At 39.7% G+C, this 21742-nt stretch overlaps 1 protein-coding gene across 10 annotated transcripts in view; it reads left to right on the plus strand.

The window, feature by feature from the left end:
• znf385b (zinc finger protein 385B) overlaps positions 1–21742 on the plus strand; it is a 426346-nt gene that overhangs the window by 352775 nt on the left and 51829 nt on the right. For all 10 annotated transcript variants that reach the window (XM_043693506.1, XM_043693507.1, XM_043693508.1 and 7 more), the window contains one exon: positions 1723–1833. In XM_043693506.1, coding sequence (XP_043549441.1) covers positions 1723–1833 — 111 coding nt within the window. The remainder of the gene's footprint in view (positions 1–1722; positions 1834–21742) is intronic.

Genomic DNA, 21742 nt, shown 5'->3' on the forward strand with positions numbered 1-21742 from the left:
CCCCCACCCCCCTCCACCCCCAAACGAGCTCTCAATTGCGGTCCTAATCCAGCTGATATCTTTCTTGATTGCCAAATGAAGGTAGACCTTACAAAATACAACAGGGTCAGCACATTCCAAGTCTGGTGAATGGAATATCCTACAGGTTTATATTTATGTCTGCACAGTTAATTCTAACGGTTGGTTGCACTGTATTTCCTTGTAGTTAAGATTATGCCTATGTATTTAGCATTGATGAAAGGATTAGCCAAAGGCTATAACATAAGCTTCTGGTTTATTTTATCAGCAGAGAGTTTTATTATGGTGGACAATGTTAAGTGTTTTTTAGCCTTCGTACTGCAGCCTATTGACATAGCAATGTTTTGTTCCTTAATCTCTGTCTCTTTCGCTGTTGAATAAATTCTGGCATTTTTAAAAAGTCACCAAGAAACCATTCTAATACACTGGTTAAATATAACTGAAAAAGTTTGTTTACCGTAACAACTGATTTTTGAGTGCAGTGCATTATCTAATTTTCACAAAGATAGAACTCTATGTATTTTGTGAAATTAAATTTGTCTCCAAATCTTTTCTCAATAGAAATGTTTATTTAACTTGTTAATCTGTATTAGCAATTATATTGGGTTCTCTGAATTCTCAAATGTAGCATTGTGGCCCTCACTATTAAATATGCTCTTCCTTTTCCTCTGTGAGCAATATTAAATGATGGCTTCTGACATAGTTAAAGCATATTAAATGTTAATGTTGCTCTTTCTTGTAACTTAATCTTCATCTGACTTTATCCATTCATTGATTGTTTATAAAGAAGCGTTGCCTGTTCCCTGGCAATTGTTTCTCCCTAAGTCTCAAGAGACCTGATACACTTCATCCTTGTACAGTTCTACATTGTTGTAATTGAGACTTGTGTGCATGGCCTCCTCTGCATTGTAAAAATAGCTGTGCTGGCCTGAAGTTAATGCTTTAGGTTATTACCCAGTAGGCACTAGATAATCAGTATGTGCCAGCTTTTCAGCTTCACAGCACCTTTGGGTTTTTTTTTCAGTTTTCTCATGGACAATTTCCAGATATTTAAACCAGTGCTATTTGATATTTCAATTCTATTTTCCTTCTGCTGCATTTACCATGTGTTCAATAATTAATTTCTGAGTGTAGAGGAGAAAAACAAGCATTCTCTTGTGACAGTGTTGCTTGTCAGTGGTGTCAGCAGTGAATTTTCCATGCTTCTCTGCACATTTTTTTTTGAATAACCTTGCCTCAAAGACAACACATGCATAGCTTTATAATACAGTATCAACAAAACTCCCACCGTGAAACAATCATTGACATTTCAACCTAAACTAGTGAGCAACTACTGTAGATAATGTTTGATCCGTCATAGTATTTATTTGCATAGTCAAATTGATCAATATTTAATTCTAGACTGAATGCAGTTAACAGTCTCCTTTTTATTATAACAGTTGAGCTGCCAAATGCAGGAAATGTATCTCTACTGTCTTTACCTCCCCATGTTATGTAATAGTACCTCTGAAATACAAAACCTGAACATATGTTGCCTTTTATATGATTGCTGAATTTGAGGAGCTTAGTTGTTATGTACAGTAATATTACAAGCACCACTGTGAAAGCTTTCTCTGCAAGCATTTATCAAAAGAATCTATACATTTTTAAGCATTTCTAAAATAGATTACCAGTAAATGCATTTTTATTCTATTGACTTTCCAGATGGATCCTGTGCAGAAAGCAGTCATCAATCACACATTTGGAGTTTCGGCTCCTCCTAAAAAGAAGCAAATTATTTCATGCAATGTCTGCCAGCTCCGATTTAATTCCGAGGTAAGGACCAGCATGCATTTGGGTTCAAATAATTCTTCATTTGAAATCTATTTATAAAAAACAAACTGCTGTAGTCACAGTTCTATTGACATGTTTATGTCAGAGCTCAGTATTAGAAATAATCTGACATGTGCTGCATGTTATTAATTAATTTAACAAGCTTCTACGGTGGTTAACGTGCATGGTACATTTTACACTACCAAAGCAGCTGCTTACTAAGATGGTAAGTGCAGTAAACACCTGTTTTAGAACTGCAGTCACACTGATCCATGGTATTGATTTCCTTGGTAATGATTACTTTGTGTAAGTTACCAGGTACTGGATTTCTTCAAGATGAGTGTTAGTAATTATTGAGTTTATGTTACAGCTCTTTATAATAGTTTAAAAAAATCACACAACATCAGGTTATAGTCCAACAGGTTTAATTGGAACCACACTAGTTTTCGGAGCGACGCTCCTTCATCAGGGTGATAGGACACCTACAGCAATATGTTTCTGCAATTGAAAATGTTTAAACATCAAGTTAAAGAATATGGTCTGCTTTGAAATTGTTCTCCCACAATACTATCAGTCAGCAAACATACATGAATTCTATGTATACAGTTTAACATGAAAAAAAGCTATAAACATAATACTGGTGCATTCCAAACAGTAAATCTGAAGTATGTTCAGAGTTTCTAAATTATCAAGAAATTATGTGTGCTCCACTTAGGAAAGCAGACAATATTTTTAGAATTGTTGATTTAAAATATTTAATTGATTATAACTACAGCAAGAAACGTAAAGGTACAAAGCAGTTTTTTATTTTAAAATGTAAGCAATATATCCCAGCATTACACTGGAATGACTATAAATAAATACAGACCATTGGTGTTAAGTGTATTGAATCCAGGCAGCAGAATTCATTTCTGACTTAATAGGTATTGCTGAAAAAACACAAGGGAATGTGTCATTATAGCAAAGACTGTCATGCAGTGCAATTGTTAGATTTTTTCATTTCAGATCTAAGCATGCTATTACTAGGAATGGGAAAAGAAAAGACAACTAGGTCATATTTTGTACAATATCTTATTCAGCTAGTCCCATGAGTTAGTGAGATGATTACTTATTTGGTTAAAAAAAATCAGTGCATTTCACTGTAGAATATTCGCTTTTCGAGAAGCATGGAATGCGAAGTAGCTGCTGTCGACTGTTTTCCCTCATTTCCTACAATGGGTTTTTATGGTAGCTTTTTATAAACATTGGAATCAGTCTTGCAATGCTTTAAGGTATTGATTTGGGTTCTTCAGTTGCTATTTATCACATTTGTACAATCTGTAGACAATAATTGCCAGTGGACTAAAATCAATTGAAGCAGAAAATGAAATCAGTTAATATATTTGCACAAAATGTTTTTAAACAAAAGAGAGACTGGAAATTTGTTTTAATGCTGAGATGTTGTATATGTGATGGAAGAGAATATGCAGACTTGGATATTGCGTAGGGTGACATTTCTGCTTCATTTGCTACGAATACCAGTGTTTTTGCTGTGGACGGGGGTGGAAGCTTCCAGCTCTTCCTTTAGTCATGCCACTCAGAGATGAGACTGGCATGATGCCTTCTGCCAAAATTGGTATCTGTTCTCATGCCATTACACCACATTATATGAAGCAGTCTGTCATTTGTCAGCACCACTTTGTGGTGGCTGCAGGCCCTGGAAGACTTTGAATGGCAGAACTCATTTGGGGCATCTGATTAGATTGTAACTGGCTAGGCAGCATCTGTGGAGAGCAATATATTTGATCACAATGATTTTTTATCAGAACAACTCTGAAAGGTTACCACATCCTGAAATGTTAACCCTGTTTCTTTTCACCAATGCTGCCTGATCACCTAAATATTTCCAGCATTTTAAATATTTATTTCAAGTTTACAGCATCCACAGTATTTTTCTGTTCTGATAAATAAACCAACCTTTTGGGATAAGCGTCAAATTGAAACCTTTTGTCCAGTATTCCAGGTACCCTTCCAGTATTCCTGCATGTGCTGCAAATTACATAGGTTCCATTGACTTTGTGCTAATGCCCCTGATTCCAGGAGCATGTGGTAATGTCCAACAGGCAGAAGTTCCCTCTACCATTGTTACAGAGGTAGAGCAGCAATTGCAGATTTTCAGAATCCAGGTTTCACATTTCACAAGTAAACACACCTTAAATTTGATCTCAGGCGATTGAGTTTCTGAGACAAGAGCTACATTAAATGATAAGCAGGGATGGAAGAAAAGCATGGGAGATAACAAGCACCAGCAACACTATAGAGTTACACTGCAGGGGTACCTGCACAGGTTAAAACACAGCTGCCTCAGGCCAATCTGAAATTCATGAATTGGAAGTCCAAAATATTACTTCTATACTTTAGATGAATACCTATAGAACCCAGAGTCCTTTAGAGAGATTGCATACTTTTATGATATGGTACTCATACACTTTTAGCAGAGATCAGATCTCTTTTGGAAGGCTAAAGCTTAGTTTTGACATGAATATATGTAAAAAGTTCATAAACTACTTGAAACTGTCAAGCTCATTTGAACTATTAACAGGCGCTGTCAAAGGGAATTGTCAAGCTGCAAAGACAAATAAACCTCTTGCTATTTGGAAAGAAATGTCTGAAGTGCTGGTTACTTTAATCTCTCTGTTGACATAAGGCAAGACTGAGGTATTACATAACTGACATTGCAACCTTTCATTATCATAGTGGGGTTCCTGTCATTTCACAGCTTGACAGCTCCAAGTTGTTCTAAATTCTTTGGAGAAGGTCTATGAATTCCACTGCTGGTTTGTGGAATGAATTAAAGGAAATTAAATGTAGCAATTGGATTTTTAATCAATGTGTGTTTTTTTTTTAAATAGTTAATTTATTATTATTGAAGACCTTTGTTTTATCTGATCTCAGCATGGATCCTGAGGTCTCCCCATACTGGCTAATGGATAAGTTGACATGGTAGGGGTAAGAGTTATGGGTAGTGGGTGGGAGCATGAGTTGGCACTGAGTCAACTTTAAGGTATAAAGTGTCATGGGAGGAAAGAGGGCATAAGTTGCCATGAAGCATTTGAGTGGTCATGGGGGATAGGTCGGGATGACAAGATGGTGTGCAGAGTATAGGGTACATGGCAGATTTGTGGGATGCGTAAGGTGGCAAGGATGGAGTGTGGTGGTTTTGGTGGGAAGTGAGGTATGAGTGCTGGATGAGCAAGTTTTCTCTTTTTATTTCACATTCTTGACACTGTACTGGTGCACCTAGGCCGGTCATTTGCCAAACTGTTTATGCATCTTGCAGCTTCTACTCTCCTTCTGGAGTTGTTTGCCATGACTCCCATGTAACATGCATCCATCAGAATGAAAATCACAATAGTAGTGCCACTTTCTAGCAGGTCTGGTTTGCAGAACTAACAGTTGTTCCAATACTGCTATCATGACCCAGTGTGAAGATGCTGGTCAGAATGTTGCAGATGAATTATCTGTACCCTACCCTGAACTGACTTGTTTGCAGCATCAGGGTAATGGCAAGTGGCATCTTTCCAACTGCATTCTCCAGTTCTAAGTGGCAGTCATCCATTCAGGGAGTTACAAGCAATGAAAATATATGATTTGATTTATTTATTGCCACATGTATTTTGTATTCATCGCTGCTGAAATGTGGCTAACATCGAGAGTAAATGATGGAGAATCAAGACGGTGGGTTTGCTGTATAAAGAGAGATTGACCAGTTTAGGCCCATAACCTCTGGAATTTAGAAGAATGAAGGGAAGTCAAATTGAGGTCTCCAAGATGATAAAAGGTGTGGATAAAATAGACATGGAGCAGATGCTTTCTCTTGTGGGGCATTCTAGGATGAGAGGTCGTAGTCTTAGGATAAGGGGTAGCAAATTTAAAGTAGAGTTGAGGATAAACTACTTCTCCCAAAGTGTGGTGAATCTGTGGAATTTGCTACCCCAAAGTGCGGTGGGTGCTGGGACAGTGAGTAAATTCAAGGAGGAGTTAGACAGATTTTTAATTGGTAAAGGGTGAAGGGTTATGGGAAGAAGGCAGAAAAAGGGAGTGAGGAGCATATCAGCCGTGATTGAATGGCGGAGCAGACTCAGTGGGCCGAATGGCCTAATTTTGCTCCTATATATTATGAACTTACCCCAGAAGCCCATTTAACGTATATATGGATAAAAACTGTGTAATATATGCAAGTTGTAGTCCCCCTTAGTTCAGGGTGTGTGGATTTGTTTGTCGTACACCAATGGAACACACTCCAATTCCATCCAGATGTAGATCCAACATATGTTTTCACTTTCCTGGCTTGGGCTTAACCGAATCATTGCTGGAGTAGCTCCACATACTGTTGCATGAGTTTTTTAGAGTTCAGTCATCTTTTCCATTCCAGTGTCTCTACTTCTGTTTCTACTTTCCTTTTGAATGCTCCCTCTGTAGGACAAGATGGTCTAATTTAGAAACAGATCATTTAAGACAGAAAATGTGATAGTTATTGTTAATGCAGAAGGATTGAAAGTTCAGTTTGTATTTGAGAGACTCATACTTGTCACTATATAAAGACATATTCTATTTATTTTGTAGAGGTATCATTCTAGTTTGAGTTTATGTCCTTCTACTGATGGAACTGTCTCATTGATAAATATTTGATCTTATTTGTGAGTGTGAAAATAGTCTAATTATTGCCCTCCTGCTCTCCTTGTAGTGACATTGTACCCACTTTCACAAAGACAGAGATACAGTTCTTTGCTGCTGTGAGAAGCTTATTGACAGAATTTTTAAAAATAGCACCTACCTAAACACAGCACATATGGTGCATACACAGTAGCTTGAACATGTGTTGTACTTTGCATTAGAAAAGTGAATGTATTTTCCCTCAAATCTTACATTGCTGAAGAAACAGTGCACCAAGAGACTCTTAGAAAAAAAACATGCTCTGGATCCAGAGGGAAATAGAGCTTTAGATAGTCACAAGACAATAATTTTATTACATAAAATTACAGTGCCTTCACTTTTGACTTCCACACAACCTAATGCCTTTGAATTTTAGAAAAGTAGCAAAATATTTTCTTTTCATAAGTTGAGAAAACTGTTATTTTTAGAATTGGTTGAGCACCAATAAATTCTTGTTCAACTCATTTCTCTGTGTGAAATTTGCTGCTTCTTCAGTTTGCAGTTATATTATTCACATTGGCTGCTATTGAAGCATGATGTCTGTTCAGGGTTATGGGTTTCTGCTATGGGTCTTCATGGAAAGGAACAGGCTGATTCTTCACCCATTCCTGATGAAGGGCTTTTGCCTGAAACATTGATTTTCCTGATCCTCAGATGCTGCCTGACCTGTTGTCCTTTTCCAACACCGTTCTAACCTTAACTCTAATCTCCAGCATCTGCAGTACCCACTTCTGCCTAGTTAATTTTAACTCTACTGCGATTCCTCTTCCTACCTTGAAGAAGTTCTCCTCCTCTCTCTGTAAGGATCTCAGTGAGTCTCTCTTTCACTGCAATGCCCAGCCTCATTCCTGATGAAGGAGTTTTGCCCCAAATGTCGATTTTCCTGCTGCTCGGATGCTGCCTGACCAGCTGTGCTTTTCCAGCACCACTCTAATCTTAACTCTAATCTCCAGCATCTGCAGTACCACTCCTGCCTGATTCTTGACCTACATAGGATATTTTTGGACATAGGGCAGGGCACCCCGATGTCATGGAGAGTAAAATTTGCTTGCTTTTCTTTTTTTCCCTGTTCTGTCTTATCATTAAGATGTTGTGACCGCAGCTTGAGAGATGAGTTGTTACAGTTTTAAAGAATTGTCAGCAAGCTCCTCTCACTCATTAATATCAAAGCTGCCACACTTCATGAAGAGCCTCCAAATGTCTTTGAAGCAGTTTCTTTATCTTCCCTGGGATCACTGGCCAGTTGAGAGGTGAGAAGAAAAAGTCTGATGGAGAGATGCTGTTCAACCATCTGGATGCAATGACCAGTTCATTGAAGCTCATTGTCCGGGAGTGCTGCTGAAATGCTTGTAGAGATGGCTCCAAAAAGATTAATGGATGTCTGTTCAGCAATCCCTTCACTGATTCCAGAGGTTGGAATGGAGGAGCTGCACTGCATGGCTTCTAACATTGGCCCAGACATGGCAATCAGGGAGACATTGGTGCTGCTATTTGTGAGCAGGGTCCTGGAGGTCTTACTGAATAGGATGGTGCTCTCACAGGATTTTCTCCTCTCCCAGAGTCAGCGATAGAGGCCAGCATGCCAACCTACTCTGAGATTGCCCACTTCGATTGAAGCACACTCAGCTATCTGGAGGAATACCCAACATTGTGGGAAAAAGTTCAATGCCCTTCTCCACACCTTCAGGATAAAGTCTACCATCTTTTCTTCCATACACTTAATTCTGATACTGTATCCACTTCCCACCAAGGCTCATTGCTCTATCACTGTCACTATTGCCTGCATAATCTTCTCCATTTGTTTTCACTCACCCCCAACACCATTAACTCTGTATGCCTCTCTGCTGCCTACTCATTTATTCAGGATGCATTCTACCAGACTAATATTTAAAGGTATGCCACCATCTGACATTGCCCAAAAAAACTGCCTCTCTCTCATTGCAGGTGGAAAATAGCCCCAAATAAGGTAGAAAAATACGAGTCATGTGCTTCTCATCATTTGGCTCCTCAGCGTGTTATGAAGAGAGGATCCTTCATCTGCGTGGCCTCAGTAGGAACTGGACTGGTATCTGAAGCTGTCCTTGACTTTCTGCGCCTGTACCCCCAGTGTGAAAGCTAGCCTGCCTTACCTTGACTGAGGCCTGTTGACAAGCTGCCAGGCTTTGTGTCTGTGCTAAGTGGCACATCTAGTTTGTTGGGCTTAACAAGTGGTAATCTCCATCAATTGGCAACTCGCCACTGCCAGATAAGAATTTGCCTTGCCGTACAGTAAAGGTGTACAAGATGCAGTGAGATCATCGCAATGTCAAGAACGGCATCACTGCAACTTCTTGTCTTATTCTGCCACACATCTTGCCTTGGTCTATATTGTTCAGACCCATATAAAATTCTGCCCTCTGATCTATTGCTTATTTACAGCCGTTAGTGTCTAGCTCTCTGAACTTGGTAAGACTAAACTCCATAACCCTGCAGGAAATATAACTAGCTAAATTGTATTTTTACATGTCTGTCCTTACAGTTAAATTTTGTACCTGCAAACTTATATGACATTATTTTTAATTTTCTTTGGTGAGATAAAAATCATCAATAAAAACCTTCAGGGATTCAAGATTAATTTCAATAAAATTGAACTCCTTGCCACTAGATATAATGACTTTTTTTAATATTGTGAGTAATTTTACATACTGACCTACACTGAATTCAGTGATAAGTTTTGAGTCTTAGTGTCCACAAAATTTTAAATATAGTTGAATTTTTCGTACTGGGTTCGTAACTCAAATGTAAAGATTACATTCTTGATGGATTAAAAAGTTGATGTTTAGATTTAATTTGCAATTATTCAGTGTGAAATGTTAAATTGTCAAATATTCACACTATTTAAATCAACCTTGAACAGATTTTGAATCTATATTTGACTTTTAGATGAAAAGGAAGTAAAATTGGTTTTGATCAGTGGCATAAGGTAGTTGATAACAAATTCACACTCATTTTAAATCCCATCTGATTACTTCCCTTTTTGTGCTACATGACTCTCAGCAAAAATGCCATCCAAGTAAGGAGGAAAGATTCTAAGAGAGGGATCAACCAAACCTAGCTAACCAAAGAAATTAAGGAGAGTATTAAGTTGAAAAAAAAACATTCAAGGAGGCAAAATCAGTGATGGCCCTGAAGACTGAGATAAATTCAGAATCCAGCAAAAGAAGACTGAAGAATGAATCAAGAGAGACAGAATAAACTATGCGGGCAAACTAGTGAGGAGTACAAAAACTGACAATAAGAGCTTCTGTAAGTATTTAAAAGGGAGAGGTCAAAGTGTACATAGGTCCTTTATAACTATCTCCCCAGATTAATTTTCTAGAGTAGGAGGAAATGACACAGGAGTTAAGCAGGTATTTTGCGTTAGTCTTTACAGTGGAAGATACTTTAATATGCAATTAATACTAAAGAATATGGGGGAGGAATGATGTACCATCACCATCACTAGGGAAGTAGTATTAGACAAACTCGGATTCTGGAGAGGTGCTAGAGGATTGGAAAACTGCTAGTGTGACCCCCCCCCCCCCCACCGAATTCAAAAAGGGAGGGAGCCAAAAGGAGGTAACTAAAGGCCGAATATCTAACATCTCTTGTTGGAAAAGTATTGGAATCAATTATTAAGGAAGTAATAAGGAAAATCATAATCACAAGCATAGGTAAGCATGGCTTCGTGAAAGGGAAATCGTATCTGATGAATTTTTTAAAAAGAATTTCGAGGAAGTCTCATTCAGAGTGAACCGAGGGGAACCAGTAGATGTGTTGTTTTTAGATTTCCAGAAGACATTCAACTAGGTATGTCACAAAAGGTTAAGTCGTAAGTTAGGAGTATTGAAGATATTATATTGCCATGGATAGAGAATTCCCAATGGCAGGAAACAGCGAGTGGGGATAAGTGGTTCTTTTTCAGGTTGGTGACCTGTGACCAGTGGGGGTTCCACTGGAGTCAGTGCTGGAACTGCAACAGTTTACAATAATGGTTAATGACTTGGAGGAAGGAAGAAAATATACTGTAGCCAAATTTGCAGTTGAAAGAAGGAAAGGCAGGCTGTTAGAGGGATAGAAAACTTACAGGGAGATATTGACAGATTAAATAAGTGGGCAAAAGGAGTATAATGTGGTAAAATGCGAAGTTGCTCATTTCAGAAGGGAGAACAAGCAAACAGAAAATTATTTGAATGGAGAAAAACTGCAGAAAGCTGAAATCTAAAGGAACTTAGAGGTACATATGAAAAAAACACACAAAGCTAGTACACAAGTGCAGCAGATATTCATGAGGGCTATTAGAATAATGGCTCATATTTCAAGGGGGTTAGAGTCAGAAAGTCTGATTGCAATGTTACAAGGTGCTGGTGAGGCTGCACTTGGAGTAGTACTGTGAGCAGTTTTGGAAGAGATTATTTCACTGGAGGGTATACTGAGCAAGTTCACTGGGATGATCCCTAGTATGGAGGGATTATCTTACGAGCAAAAGCTAAATAGATTGGGACTCTACTCAATGGAGTTGAGAAGAATAAGAGGTAATCTCATTGAAGCATATGGGATTCTTAAGGGGCTTGATAGGGTAGATGCTGAGTGGATATCTTCCCCCATGGGAGAATCTATGAATAGAGGGCATCGTCTTTGAATAAAGGGGTGCCAATTTAAGACTGAAATGAGGAGGAACTTCTTTTCTCAAAGGGTTATGGACCTCTTTGCCACAGAGAGATATGGGGGCAGAGTCCTTGTGTATATTGAAGGCTGAGATAGATGGATTCTTAATCAGAAAGGAAATCAAGAGTTTGGGAGAAAAGGGCAGGAAAGTGGATGTGAGGAATGCTGGATCAGTTGTGATCCTACTGAGTACTGCAGCAGGCTCAAGTGGCTAAATAGCCTGCTCCTATTCCTGTTTCTTGTGGTTTTATCTTATCAAACCAAGAGCAAAAACATTCAATACGGTGATGAATAATAGTAGGTCAGGGATTTGATAGAATTTAGAAATGATCCAAGAATTACAAATGGAAAAATGGAGAAAATAAAATATGGAAGAAAGCTAGCTAAAATGTAAGGTATTTAAAAATAACAGTGGAGTTTCTGTAAATATTTAAAGAAGTCCGCCCACAATCCAAAGATGTGTAGGTTAAGTGAATTGGCCATACTAAATTGCCCATAGTGTTCAGGGATGTGTAGGTTCGGTGCATTAGTCAGGGGTAAATATAGAGTAATAGGATAGGGGAATGGGTCTGGGTGGGTTACTCTTCGGAGGTCGGTCTGGACTTGTTAAGCAGAAAGGCCTGTTTCCACACTGTAGGGATTCCGTGAGGAGTAACAAACACAACATTAGTCCGTTGGCAGTGAGATTGGGGAGCTGATAATGGGAAACAAGGAAATGGGGGATTTTTGTGATGGGTGTTTTTGTCTGCCTTCACTGTGAAGATACAAAAAACATCCCAAAAGATAAACCAAGAAGTAAAAGGGAGGGAGGAACTGAAAACATATCACTAGGGAAAAAGGAGTGGGAAAACTGGTGTTACTAAAGGTTGACATGACACCTGGAAGCAAAATACAGATTGCTGAGGAAGCTCAGCCGGTTGGCAGCATCGGTGGTGAGAGAAACAGAATTAGTGTTTTGAGACCAATCTGACTCTTCTTCGGTACATTTGCTCCCACCCTCACCCCCTCATCTCATCACCACCAGATCCTGCAATGTGGGTAAAGATGTGCCTTAACTTTCACATAACTGTGTAATCATGGGTTAGATTTGGTGGTGTGTGGCAGGAATGGGCTGGATCATTGGGGGTCAGATCCGGTGGAGGCAGAAAGTGGGTTGGGGCTCAGGCCCTGTGCAGGGCGTGTCAGGTTCCGGGGGGGGGGTTTCAGCTCCTTGAGAATGAGGGTGTCAAATCAGGGTCTTGGGGGGAGGGGGGAGCTGTCAACATTCTTTAGTAGTTGGAGGTTGTGTTAGGTACATGAGAGGTCCATTTAATAGTTACTCAAAAGTGAAATTAATATTCTAACATTTTCTGAGCAGCTACTTTAGTTAATTTCATCATAATTCCTTAGTTCCCAATCATAATGGAGAATTTCAGGCAGTTCCAGGTATAGAGCAATTGACCAGAGGAAAATTCAGAGTCTGCTATCAGGAATGCCGCAGGGCCACTGTACAAATCCCATCTACACTGGCATAACCACTGCGCACTAGTGAAAACTCTGCCCCGTTATAACTTCTGTAGTCACAGCCAGAAAGGGACTCAGTTCTCATGTAGCTTGGCAAATAAAATGAATGACTCAAATTATATTGTGTCAAAATGCCTGTAAGCAGCCAAATATCATTAAGGTTAATAGAAGGAGGGTGAAGTTAGAGCACTTTGTCTAATAATGTTTCACAGAGGTGAAGGGCAAGGAAATCATTTGGAAGCTTAATTTCATATAATTGAATAGTTTGTGCATATTGCAATGACAAGCAAATCAGATAATTAAAGTTTTCTTTATGAAACAATAGTGTTATCAAGGTTTAAGGGGTACTGTACCTTGAAGAGAGAACTATTGAGTTTGCTACTGGCCTTATAACATTTTAATGTGTATGTCACGAATAATGTGTTGGAGACGGTGGTGTACACGGATCACAATTCTCTTACATTCTTAGAATGCTTTAAAGCTGAAAATGTGTTGCTGGAAAAGCGCAGCAGGTCAGGCAGCATCCAGGGAACAGGAGAATCGACGTTTCGGGCATAAGCCCTTCTTCAGGAATGCTTTAAAGACAAGAATATGACACTATTTCATTGGAGTCTTATGTTACAGACTTTTAATTTAAAAATCGTACGTGTTGCGGGTCATAAGAATGTAATTGCAGATGTATTATTACAGATTTAACTGATAAAGTTTAGGTGAGATTTGTATATTTTTAAAAAATATATATATCATAAACACACAGGTAAATAGGAAGAAGTTAAGGTGATCTTATATTAAAGTTATCTGTATGTTAGAGTAATATGTTTAAAGAGTAGGAAAAAAAAGCCATTTTTCATTATGTTGGTTCATTTTTTTCTTGGGGGGGTGTTATGAAGTTGTAAGGGTTCCTGTACCTTTAAGAGGAATTAGCATTACCCATAAATCCTTGGGCCACTCCATCTGCCTCACAATTTTTCAAATGAACAGTTGTGGGAGAACTGCAGAAAGAACAACAGATGTAGGCTGCTCGTCAGAACTCTCTTAAAGGTACAGTACCCCTTACACCTTCATAACAATAGTGTTGGGTGGGGAGAGACAAAGGCCCCTTGCAGCGTATTGATTTTATAGCCTTCACTTCACTTCACACACTATGATGCCAGACACAGCAGAATAACGAGCATGTATGACTCCCTAAGATAGTTGTGAGCATGAGAAAGTATAACTAATATAAAGAAAAGACTAAGTAAATTGTATCAGGAATAGCTTGTTTCTTGTTCACAAATATTTATTATAAGCCAAAATACCAATCAAAGTTGAGTACTGATCTGCAAGTATTTATTTATAGGGTTAAACAGCCTGAATGAAACTTCATTGGATTAATGTGAAATATTTAACAATGCCATTGATGAACATTCTTGAGGTTTTTTGTTGCATTTTTGTTGAAATAATTATTTACAAAGTCATTGTAGTTTGTAATTTCTTTTCAGTCGATTTGAAAACAGTTAATGTTAAATGACCATGTCTTCAACTATAATTTGGAGTCAGCAGTGTAAGCAGTGGAAAAAAAATCACAACAGTTATAGAACCTTACCCTCCATTTTACTAGGAGGCAATCGTAATCAGTCAGGGCACAGTGATTATGTGGGAGCATGACCAGTCGACATCTTTGCTCTGCCAAGAATATAGCCAGCTCCAGATCTGGGCACATCCTTCTGTGTATGTCTTTTCACTCTTCCTGACATTCTACATCCTGCTCCAGATACAGTTTTCCAATGATCCTTTTTTTCTGAATTGGCATTTTGCTCTCCTTATAATATATGTTGTAGAATTTCCTAGTGAAAACATAACATCGTTTCTTGTAACACAATTGTTTTATCACCTCTAACCACCTCCCACTCTATTAATTCACTCAAAAATGACTTCATTCCACATAACAGTGATGACACTGATTAATTATGTTATGACATTCAGGACTAAATTATGTTGTCTATCAAATACAGGGTCAAATTTAGACTTGTATAAAACAGAGTGCACCAATACTGAATTAACAAATTCCCCCTCAGTCAAGTCCCACACAGATATCTGTTGTTGCCCTGATTAACTCTTTGCATATTGGTGTATTACAGATTCCAGTGGCAAAACTGAACTCCATAGCACTGGTATTACTGGCACTATGTCAGCCCTGAAGTTGGTAAATGGCACCCACTGTGCTTCTGGGCACTTCCAGCACATCTCACAAGGTGCCTCATGGCATGGAAGGGCACCAGCATGTGCCAAAAGTGTGAAGAAAAATTGACTGTGAGAGAACAGCTGCTCCTGCTGATTTACTGCGTGTTTTTGAAACTTGGATCACACAATTCTGGAAACTGCTGTGCTACTCACTCACTCACTCATACGTACAGCCATATGAGGGAATAGCACTGGTGCTATTTAAAGGGCCACCTATCCAAATCGCAGCTTGAGGTGCTTATGCGTTACTTCTACTGTTGGAAAGTTTTTAGAAGTACAGTGGCTTGCTCTCAGAGTTCTTTAGACGAATTAGTGCATTCGTTCATTGAAGGGACAGGATTTGGTCATCTGTACAGACCAAATGTACAAGTGATCCAAGGACTTTACTTTTGGTGCCTCTGTGGTTCTGCAACAAGACTGAGAAATTGAACAGGGGCTGCAGGGATGGGAAACCCTGTGAAAATGGAGGAAGAGGATGAAGAGCATTTCCAGAAAAACCCACCATCACAGGCTTTGAAAGGAGACTTCTCATTGTTCCATCTCACCCTTTGCCTGGAGCAAACTCATATCCAGCCAGTAGGGCACCAAATAATATCACATCCTTCATGAGGAGCTATGGCCTCACACCAGGGCAGGAGTGGTGCTGTCAGTGATTGTAAAGATCACAGTTGACTGAAACCTCGACAAAACCAAATCTTTCAAAGGCAGTGGAGGTGAGAGAGCAAATGTTTTAAAGAGCATCATCCATTGTTGCATCTGGGAGGTGATGGAAACTCTGTATGTGACGAGAAATGAACTTCCCTGAGGCCTCGGTGGGATACTACACAAAATATCCTCTCCCTTTGGCTCAGCCGCAGCATGGTTGTACTGAATACGAGTGGCCGTACTTTAATGTGAGGAGCACCATGCCTCAGGTGAGGGGAGAGTTTGAGAAGGAGAACTGTTCATGTAACCTCAGTCCATGTGGGAATTGAACCCATGCTGTTGGCATCTCTCTGCATTACAAACCAGCCATCCAGCCAATTGAACTAACCAACCCCTAGGAGACTTGAGAAATGCATGAGTGTACAGATTAAGAACTGAAGGAAGCCTTTTGAGCCTGCTCCACCATTCAGTGAGATTGTTGGTTCTGGCCTGTCAAAGGTCTGAACTCCATATTCCCATCTATGCCGATAACTTTTGATTTTCTTGCCTAACATGAATCTAACTACCTCCACCTCAAAAATGTTCAGTGACTCCACCTTCACCTACTAAGGCAGAGAATTCAAAAGTCACACATTCTTCTGGGAGAAAGCATTTCTCCTCATCTCTGTCCTAAAAGTGCTGCCCTAGTTCTGAACTCAATGCCTGTTCCAACTATTCAGGAGACTGTTCAAGATCTATATTCTACAGTCGAGTAACTCCTCTCATTCTTCTAAGCTCCAGTGGATGCAATCCCAGTTTGTCCAGCCTATCCTCATAAGACAACCTATTCATTCCAGCTATCAGGCTGGTAAACCTCCTCTGAAAACCCTCCTTTGCATATACATCCTTGCTCCAGTAAAGAGACAGATACTGCAGACAGATTTTAAGATATTTTCACCAACGCCCTTACATTTATAAAATCAGAAGTTGCTGGAAAAACTCAGCAGGTCTGACAGCATCTATCAAGAGAAAGCAGAGTCAATGTTTTGAGACCTGAGTTTCTCCAGCAATTTCCATTTTTGTTTTGGATTTCCAATATATGCAGTTCTTTGGTATTTTTATTTAGTATCCTTACATTTATGTTCAATTCCTCTTGTAAGAAGGGATAGCATCTCACTGGCTTTCTTGATTATGTATTGTGCATGCATACTAACCGTTTGTGACTCATGCATTAGAACACCTAAATACTTCACCACATGACTCTACTTCTTCACTCTTACTGCCAAAATGAAGAACCATTTTCCTAGTTTATACATTTTTAAATCACTCATAAAATGTGGCTTCATTGGCTGAGCCAGCATTTTATTGCCCATCTTAGTTGCCTTTGAACTGTTGGAATCTATATACTGTAGGTAGACCCACAATACCATCAGGCAGGGATTTCCAGGATTTCGTCCCATTAACACTGAAGGAATGGTAATGTATTTACAAGTCAGGACAGTAAGTGAAACCTCCTATCTTCTTCACAGCATACTTTCCTACCTACCTTAGTTTCCTCTGTGAATCTGACTGCCATCTCTTAGATGCAGTGAGCAAAGTAAATGGTAATTGATGTATATTGTAAAAATTTGAGGTCCCATCACAGGCCCCTGTGGGACTCCACTCGTCACATCCTATCAATCGAACAAAGACCAATTTATGCATGCACTCAGTTTTCTGACGGCCAGCCAATCTTCTGTCCATTCTAATATATTATGCTCTATACAATGAGATTTTCTTTTCCCAATAACTTTTGTTGTGACTCCTTATCCATTGCCTTCTTGAAAGCCAGGTACAGTACATCTATATGCTCACCTTTATCTGTGGTACGTGTTACTTCGACAAAGAACTTGAATAAATTGGTGTAACATGATATCTCTTTCATAAAACCATGCTCACACTTATCAATTATCTCTCATTTTCCTAGGTCTGCTGTCATAGCCTCTTTGGTGATTGATTCTAATACTTTCCCTTATGCAGACATTAAATTTACTGGCCTATAGTTTCCTGTTTTCTGCGTGTCTCTTTTCTTGAATCTTGGGGTCATATTTGCTACTTTTGGTCTTGAGGTTTTGATCAGGTGAACCTAAGGACTGTTATGGCTAGAAAGCCCAGGCATTCCCAAAACAGCTTCAGTGGTTTGAAATCCCGTAGGCCTTAGGGTGGCAGGTAGGATGGAGGTGGAAGACATGGACATCTCTGACATGTCTTGAGAAATGACCTCTGAGTTGCCTGTATCCAGCCACTTTCAGGTGGGTATCTACTGGCATCACCCTCTTTCCTTGTGATGAAGGGGCATAAGGAGTGAGAGCAAAGTTCATTTGTCCCCCCCGTCCCCCTTGACCTTGAACATCCGTCTACCCCTCCTGCTGCTTTGTCAACAGCATAAACACTGACATTTTTGAGCCCCGTTCAGTTCTGAAGAAGATCATCTGACTTGAAATGTTAACTCTCTCTTCACAGATGCTGGCAGACCTGCTGAGTTTCTCAACACATTGTTTTTGTTTCAGATCTCCTTGGGGTGCAGGTTCATAGTTCCTTGAAAGTGGAGTCACAGGTAGACAGGATAGTGAAGAAAGCATTTGGCATGCTTGCCTTCATTGGTCAGTGCATTGAGTTGGAACATCATGTTGTAGCTGTAAAGGATGTTGATGAGGCCACTTTTGGAACACAACATTCAGTTCAGTTCTCCCTGCTATAGAAATGATGTTGTGAAACTTGAAAAGGTGCAGAAACGATTTACAAGGATGTTGTTGGGGTTGGATAGTTTGAGCTTTGGAAAAATGCTAAATAGGCTAGAGTTATTTTCCCTGGAGCATCAGAGTTTGAGGGGTGACCTAATAGAGGTTTATAAAATCATGAGGGTCAAGGTCTTTTTCCAGGAATGTGGAGTCCAAAACTAGAGGGCATAGGTTTAAGGTGAGAAGGGAATAATATAAAAGCAACCTAAGGGGAAACTTTTTCCCATAGAAGGTGATGTGTGTATGGAATGTGCTGCCACAGGAAGTGGTGGAGGCTGGTACAATTACAATATTTAAAAGGCATCTAGATGGGTATATGAATAAGAAGGGTTTAGAGGGATATGGACCAAGTGCTGGCATATGGGACAAGATTAATTGAGGATATCTGATTAGCATGGACGAGTTGGACCAAAGGGTCTGTGCACCTCGATGACTCTATCTCCAGCGTCTTCAGAACTTTGCTTCTATTTGAGTGCTTCATACCTCATGACTGGAGCTGGTTGAAACATAACCTCCATCTTGGAGACCAAAGTGTTTGGCAGCACTTGAGAATTTGTTTATCATGTTTGGATGTCTTCCTTGCTATGTGCAGCTGGAACATTCCTGATGAAGGGCTTTTGCCCGAAATGTTGATTTTCCTGCTCCTTGGATGCTACCTGACCTGCTGTGGTTTTCCAGCACCACACTCTTGACTGTAATCTCCAGCATCTGCAGTGCTCACTTTCACCTGTGTGAAAACAGGCCCTTCAGCCCAAAAAGTCCATACTGACCCTCTGAAGAGTATCCCATTCAAACCCATTCCCCGGCATTTACCCATGACTCATGCACCTAACCTATACATTCCTGAACACTATGGGCAGAGCCAATTCACCTAACCTACACATCTTTGGATTGTGGGAGGAAACCAGAGCACCTGGAGGAAACCCATGCAGACACAGGGAGAATGTGCAAACTCCACACAAACAGACACTCACAGCTGGAATTGAACCCAGTTCCCTGACGCTATGAGGCAGCAGTGCTAACCACTGTGCCACCCCAAAGGGATTTAGAGGGATTTGGGCCAAATCCTAGCAAATGGACTAGATTAGGTTGGGATAGCTGATCACCATGGGCGAGTTGGACCGAAGGGTCTGTTTCAATGCTGTGCATCTCTATGACTCTGATTCTCAGTCCTGTCACCAGATAATGAACATTCGTTAGAGTGTTAAGTTGCTGTGAAGCTCCTTTGATGGGTGTGGATACATTCCTTTCAAGGGCTAGGCTGGAAACCTTGCCATCTGAAAGCTTTAAGCACCTGTATGCTTTAAGTGTCTCCACTTGGATCTTTAAGCGAGTGACAAAATATAAGGCTAATTGGAAAGGAAAGGAATGATGATTCTAGATGAGTAATAAAACTTTTGTTTAACTCAGATTATGAATATGGTGCACACCAACATTTCTGTGAAGAAACCTCTTTAATTAACTTAGTATCTCTGTAAGATAAGTCAACAATGTGAATTCCTACCTGCTAATGTCAATCCCTGTTATTGTGGTTTGCCAAAGTAGAGCAATGTGACTTGTATTTAATAAACTTAGGCACTTCATTAATTCTGTTTCTACTACTGAATTCCAAAATTTTGAAATTTTGTTTAAAATGCTTTCAAGTAAAGGTTTGTTTTCCATCTTTGTTTTTGATCACTGTGTTTGTAGCAACTGAAAAATGTTTAACTGAAATTAATTTTCAGTGAAACTGAACCTATGTGGGCAGTTTTGAGCCCAGATGAAACAATATAAATGACTATTTGTTCATTATTACTTCATCATAGAATCCCTATAGTGTGGAAGCAGGCCATTTGGCCCATCGAATCTACACCAACCCTCTGAGGGGCATTCCACCCGGACCCACCTTATCGCTATAACCCTGCATTTTCCATGGCTAATCCACCTAACCTACACAGCCCTGGACACTGTGGTCAATTTAGCATGGCCAATCCACCTAACTTGCACATCTTGGGGCTGTGGGAGGAAACCTACACAGATACAGAGAGAACGTGTAAACTCCACACAGACAATCGCCTGAGGGTGGAATCGAATCCAGGTCTTTGCCTCTGTGAGGCAGCAGTGCTAACCACTGAGCCACCGTGCCGCCTGCAGAAGCTCTGATCAATTCATTCTTGAACAGTTTAATTTTATGAAGTTTTTGCTTTCGTGGAGAAAAGGTTGCTTGTGTAAAATATTGCTGTATGCCCATTTATTGTGGAGGGTTTTGGTTATCACTAGAAGTTCCATTTCAGATTCTAAGGTTTCTACAAAATACATAAATGCAGTAAAATGTGTTACTCAGGCGAAAAAAAATCAAAGTACCCGAGGGTTAGAATTTTAAATCCAGTGAAGTTACATTAAACTTACATACAGCCTTGATTAGACAATGCTTGTAGTAATATAAACAGTTCTGTTCTACCTATTATAAATTCAACCCAGAGGCACTGAGGAATTCTGAAGATAGGCTTACTAGAATTAAACTAAAAAAAAGTGGGAAGGAAGATTGAACAGGCGACAGCTTTTTTCTCTAAAGAATTAGATAAATAAAGGATATTTGATGGAGGTTTTCAGGCTAAGAAAATGGTTTGATAGAGTATATGTTGGAGAGATGTTCCCACTTTCAGATTAGACCAGAGATGAAAGCCATTGATATATGATAGTAATAAAAATAAAATTGGAAATTCTGACAAACTTTCAATACTCACAGAGCAATTAAAATGTGAGAGTAGCGACCATAAGCAGTAGTTGAGACAAATGCAATCACTGCAGAAGGAAAGGTTCAAGCATTCGCAACAATCTTCAGTTCGAACTACTGACTGAATAACTCAGCTCTGCCTCCTCCAGAAGTCTCCAGAATCACAGATGCCAGTGTTCAGCAAATTTGATTCACTCCATATATCAAGAAATGTTTGGATGCATTGGGTGCTACGAAGGCTACAGGGCCTGATCCTTTTTGCAGCAACAGCAAGACTTCTCGTGTGAGTTTGTCAATTAAGAGCCCATTCTCCAGAGCACATGGAATAAGGGCTGGTACTGAAAGAGGGGAGTGAAAACAGTATGGTCCATTGCAGGTGAAGCAGGTGATCTTCATTGTATAAGCAGTGAGGGCAAAGTGGCAGGAATGCAATAGAAGCCCTGTCATTATCAGAGAACTGGCTAGCACTGTTTGAGTCCCAGCATTTCCAAACTATCAACTCCCAGGGAGTTCTTAATTATAGCAAGCCTATAAGACCATAAGACCATAGTCCAGGATTCTCTCAAGGTAAACTTGCAGGTTGAGTCAGTCGTGAGGAAGGCAAATGGCATTTATTTGGAGCGGTCTTGAATATAAAAGCAGGGATATACTTCTGAAGCTCTGTAAGGCTCTGGTCAGACCACAT

This window comes from Chiloscyllium plagiosum, chromosome 7, assembly GCF_004010195.1.
Source record: "Chiloscyllium plagiosum isolate BGI_BamShark_2017 chromosome 7, ASM401019v2, whole genome shotgun sequence".
NCBI lineage: Eukaryota > Metazoa > Chordata > Chondrichthyes > Orectolobiformes > Hemiscylliidae > Chiloscyllium > Chiloscyllium plagiosum.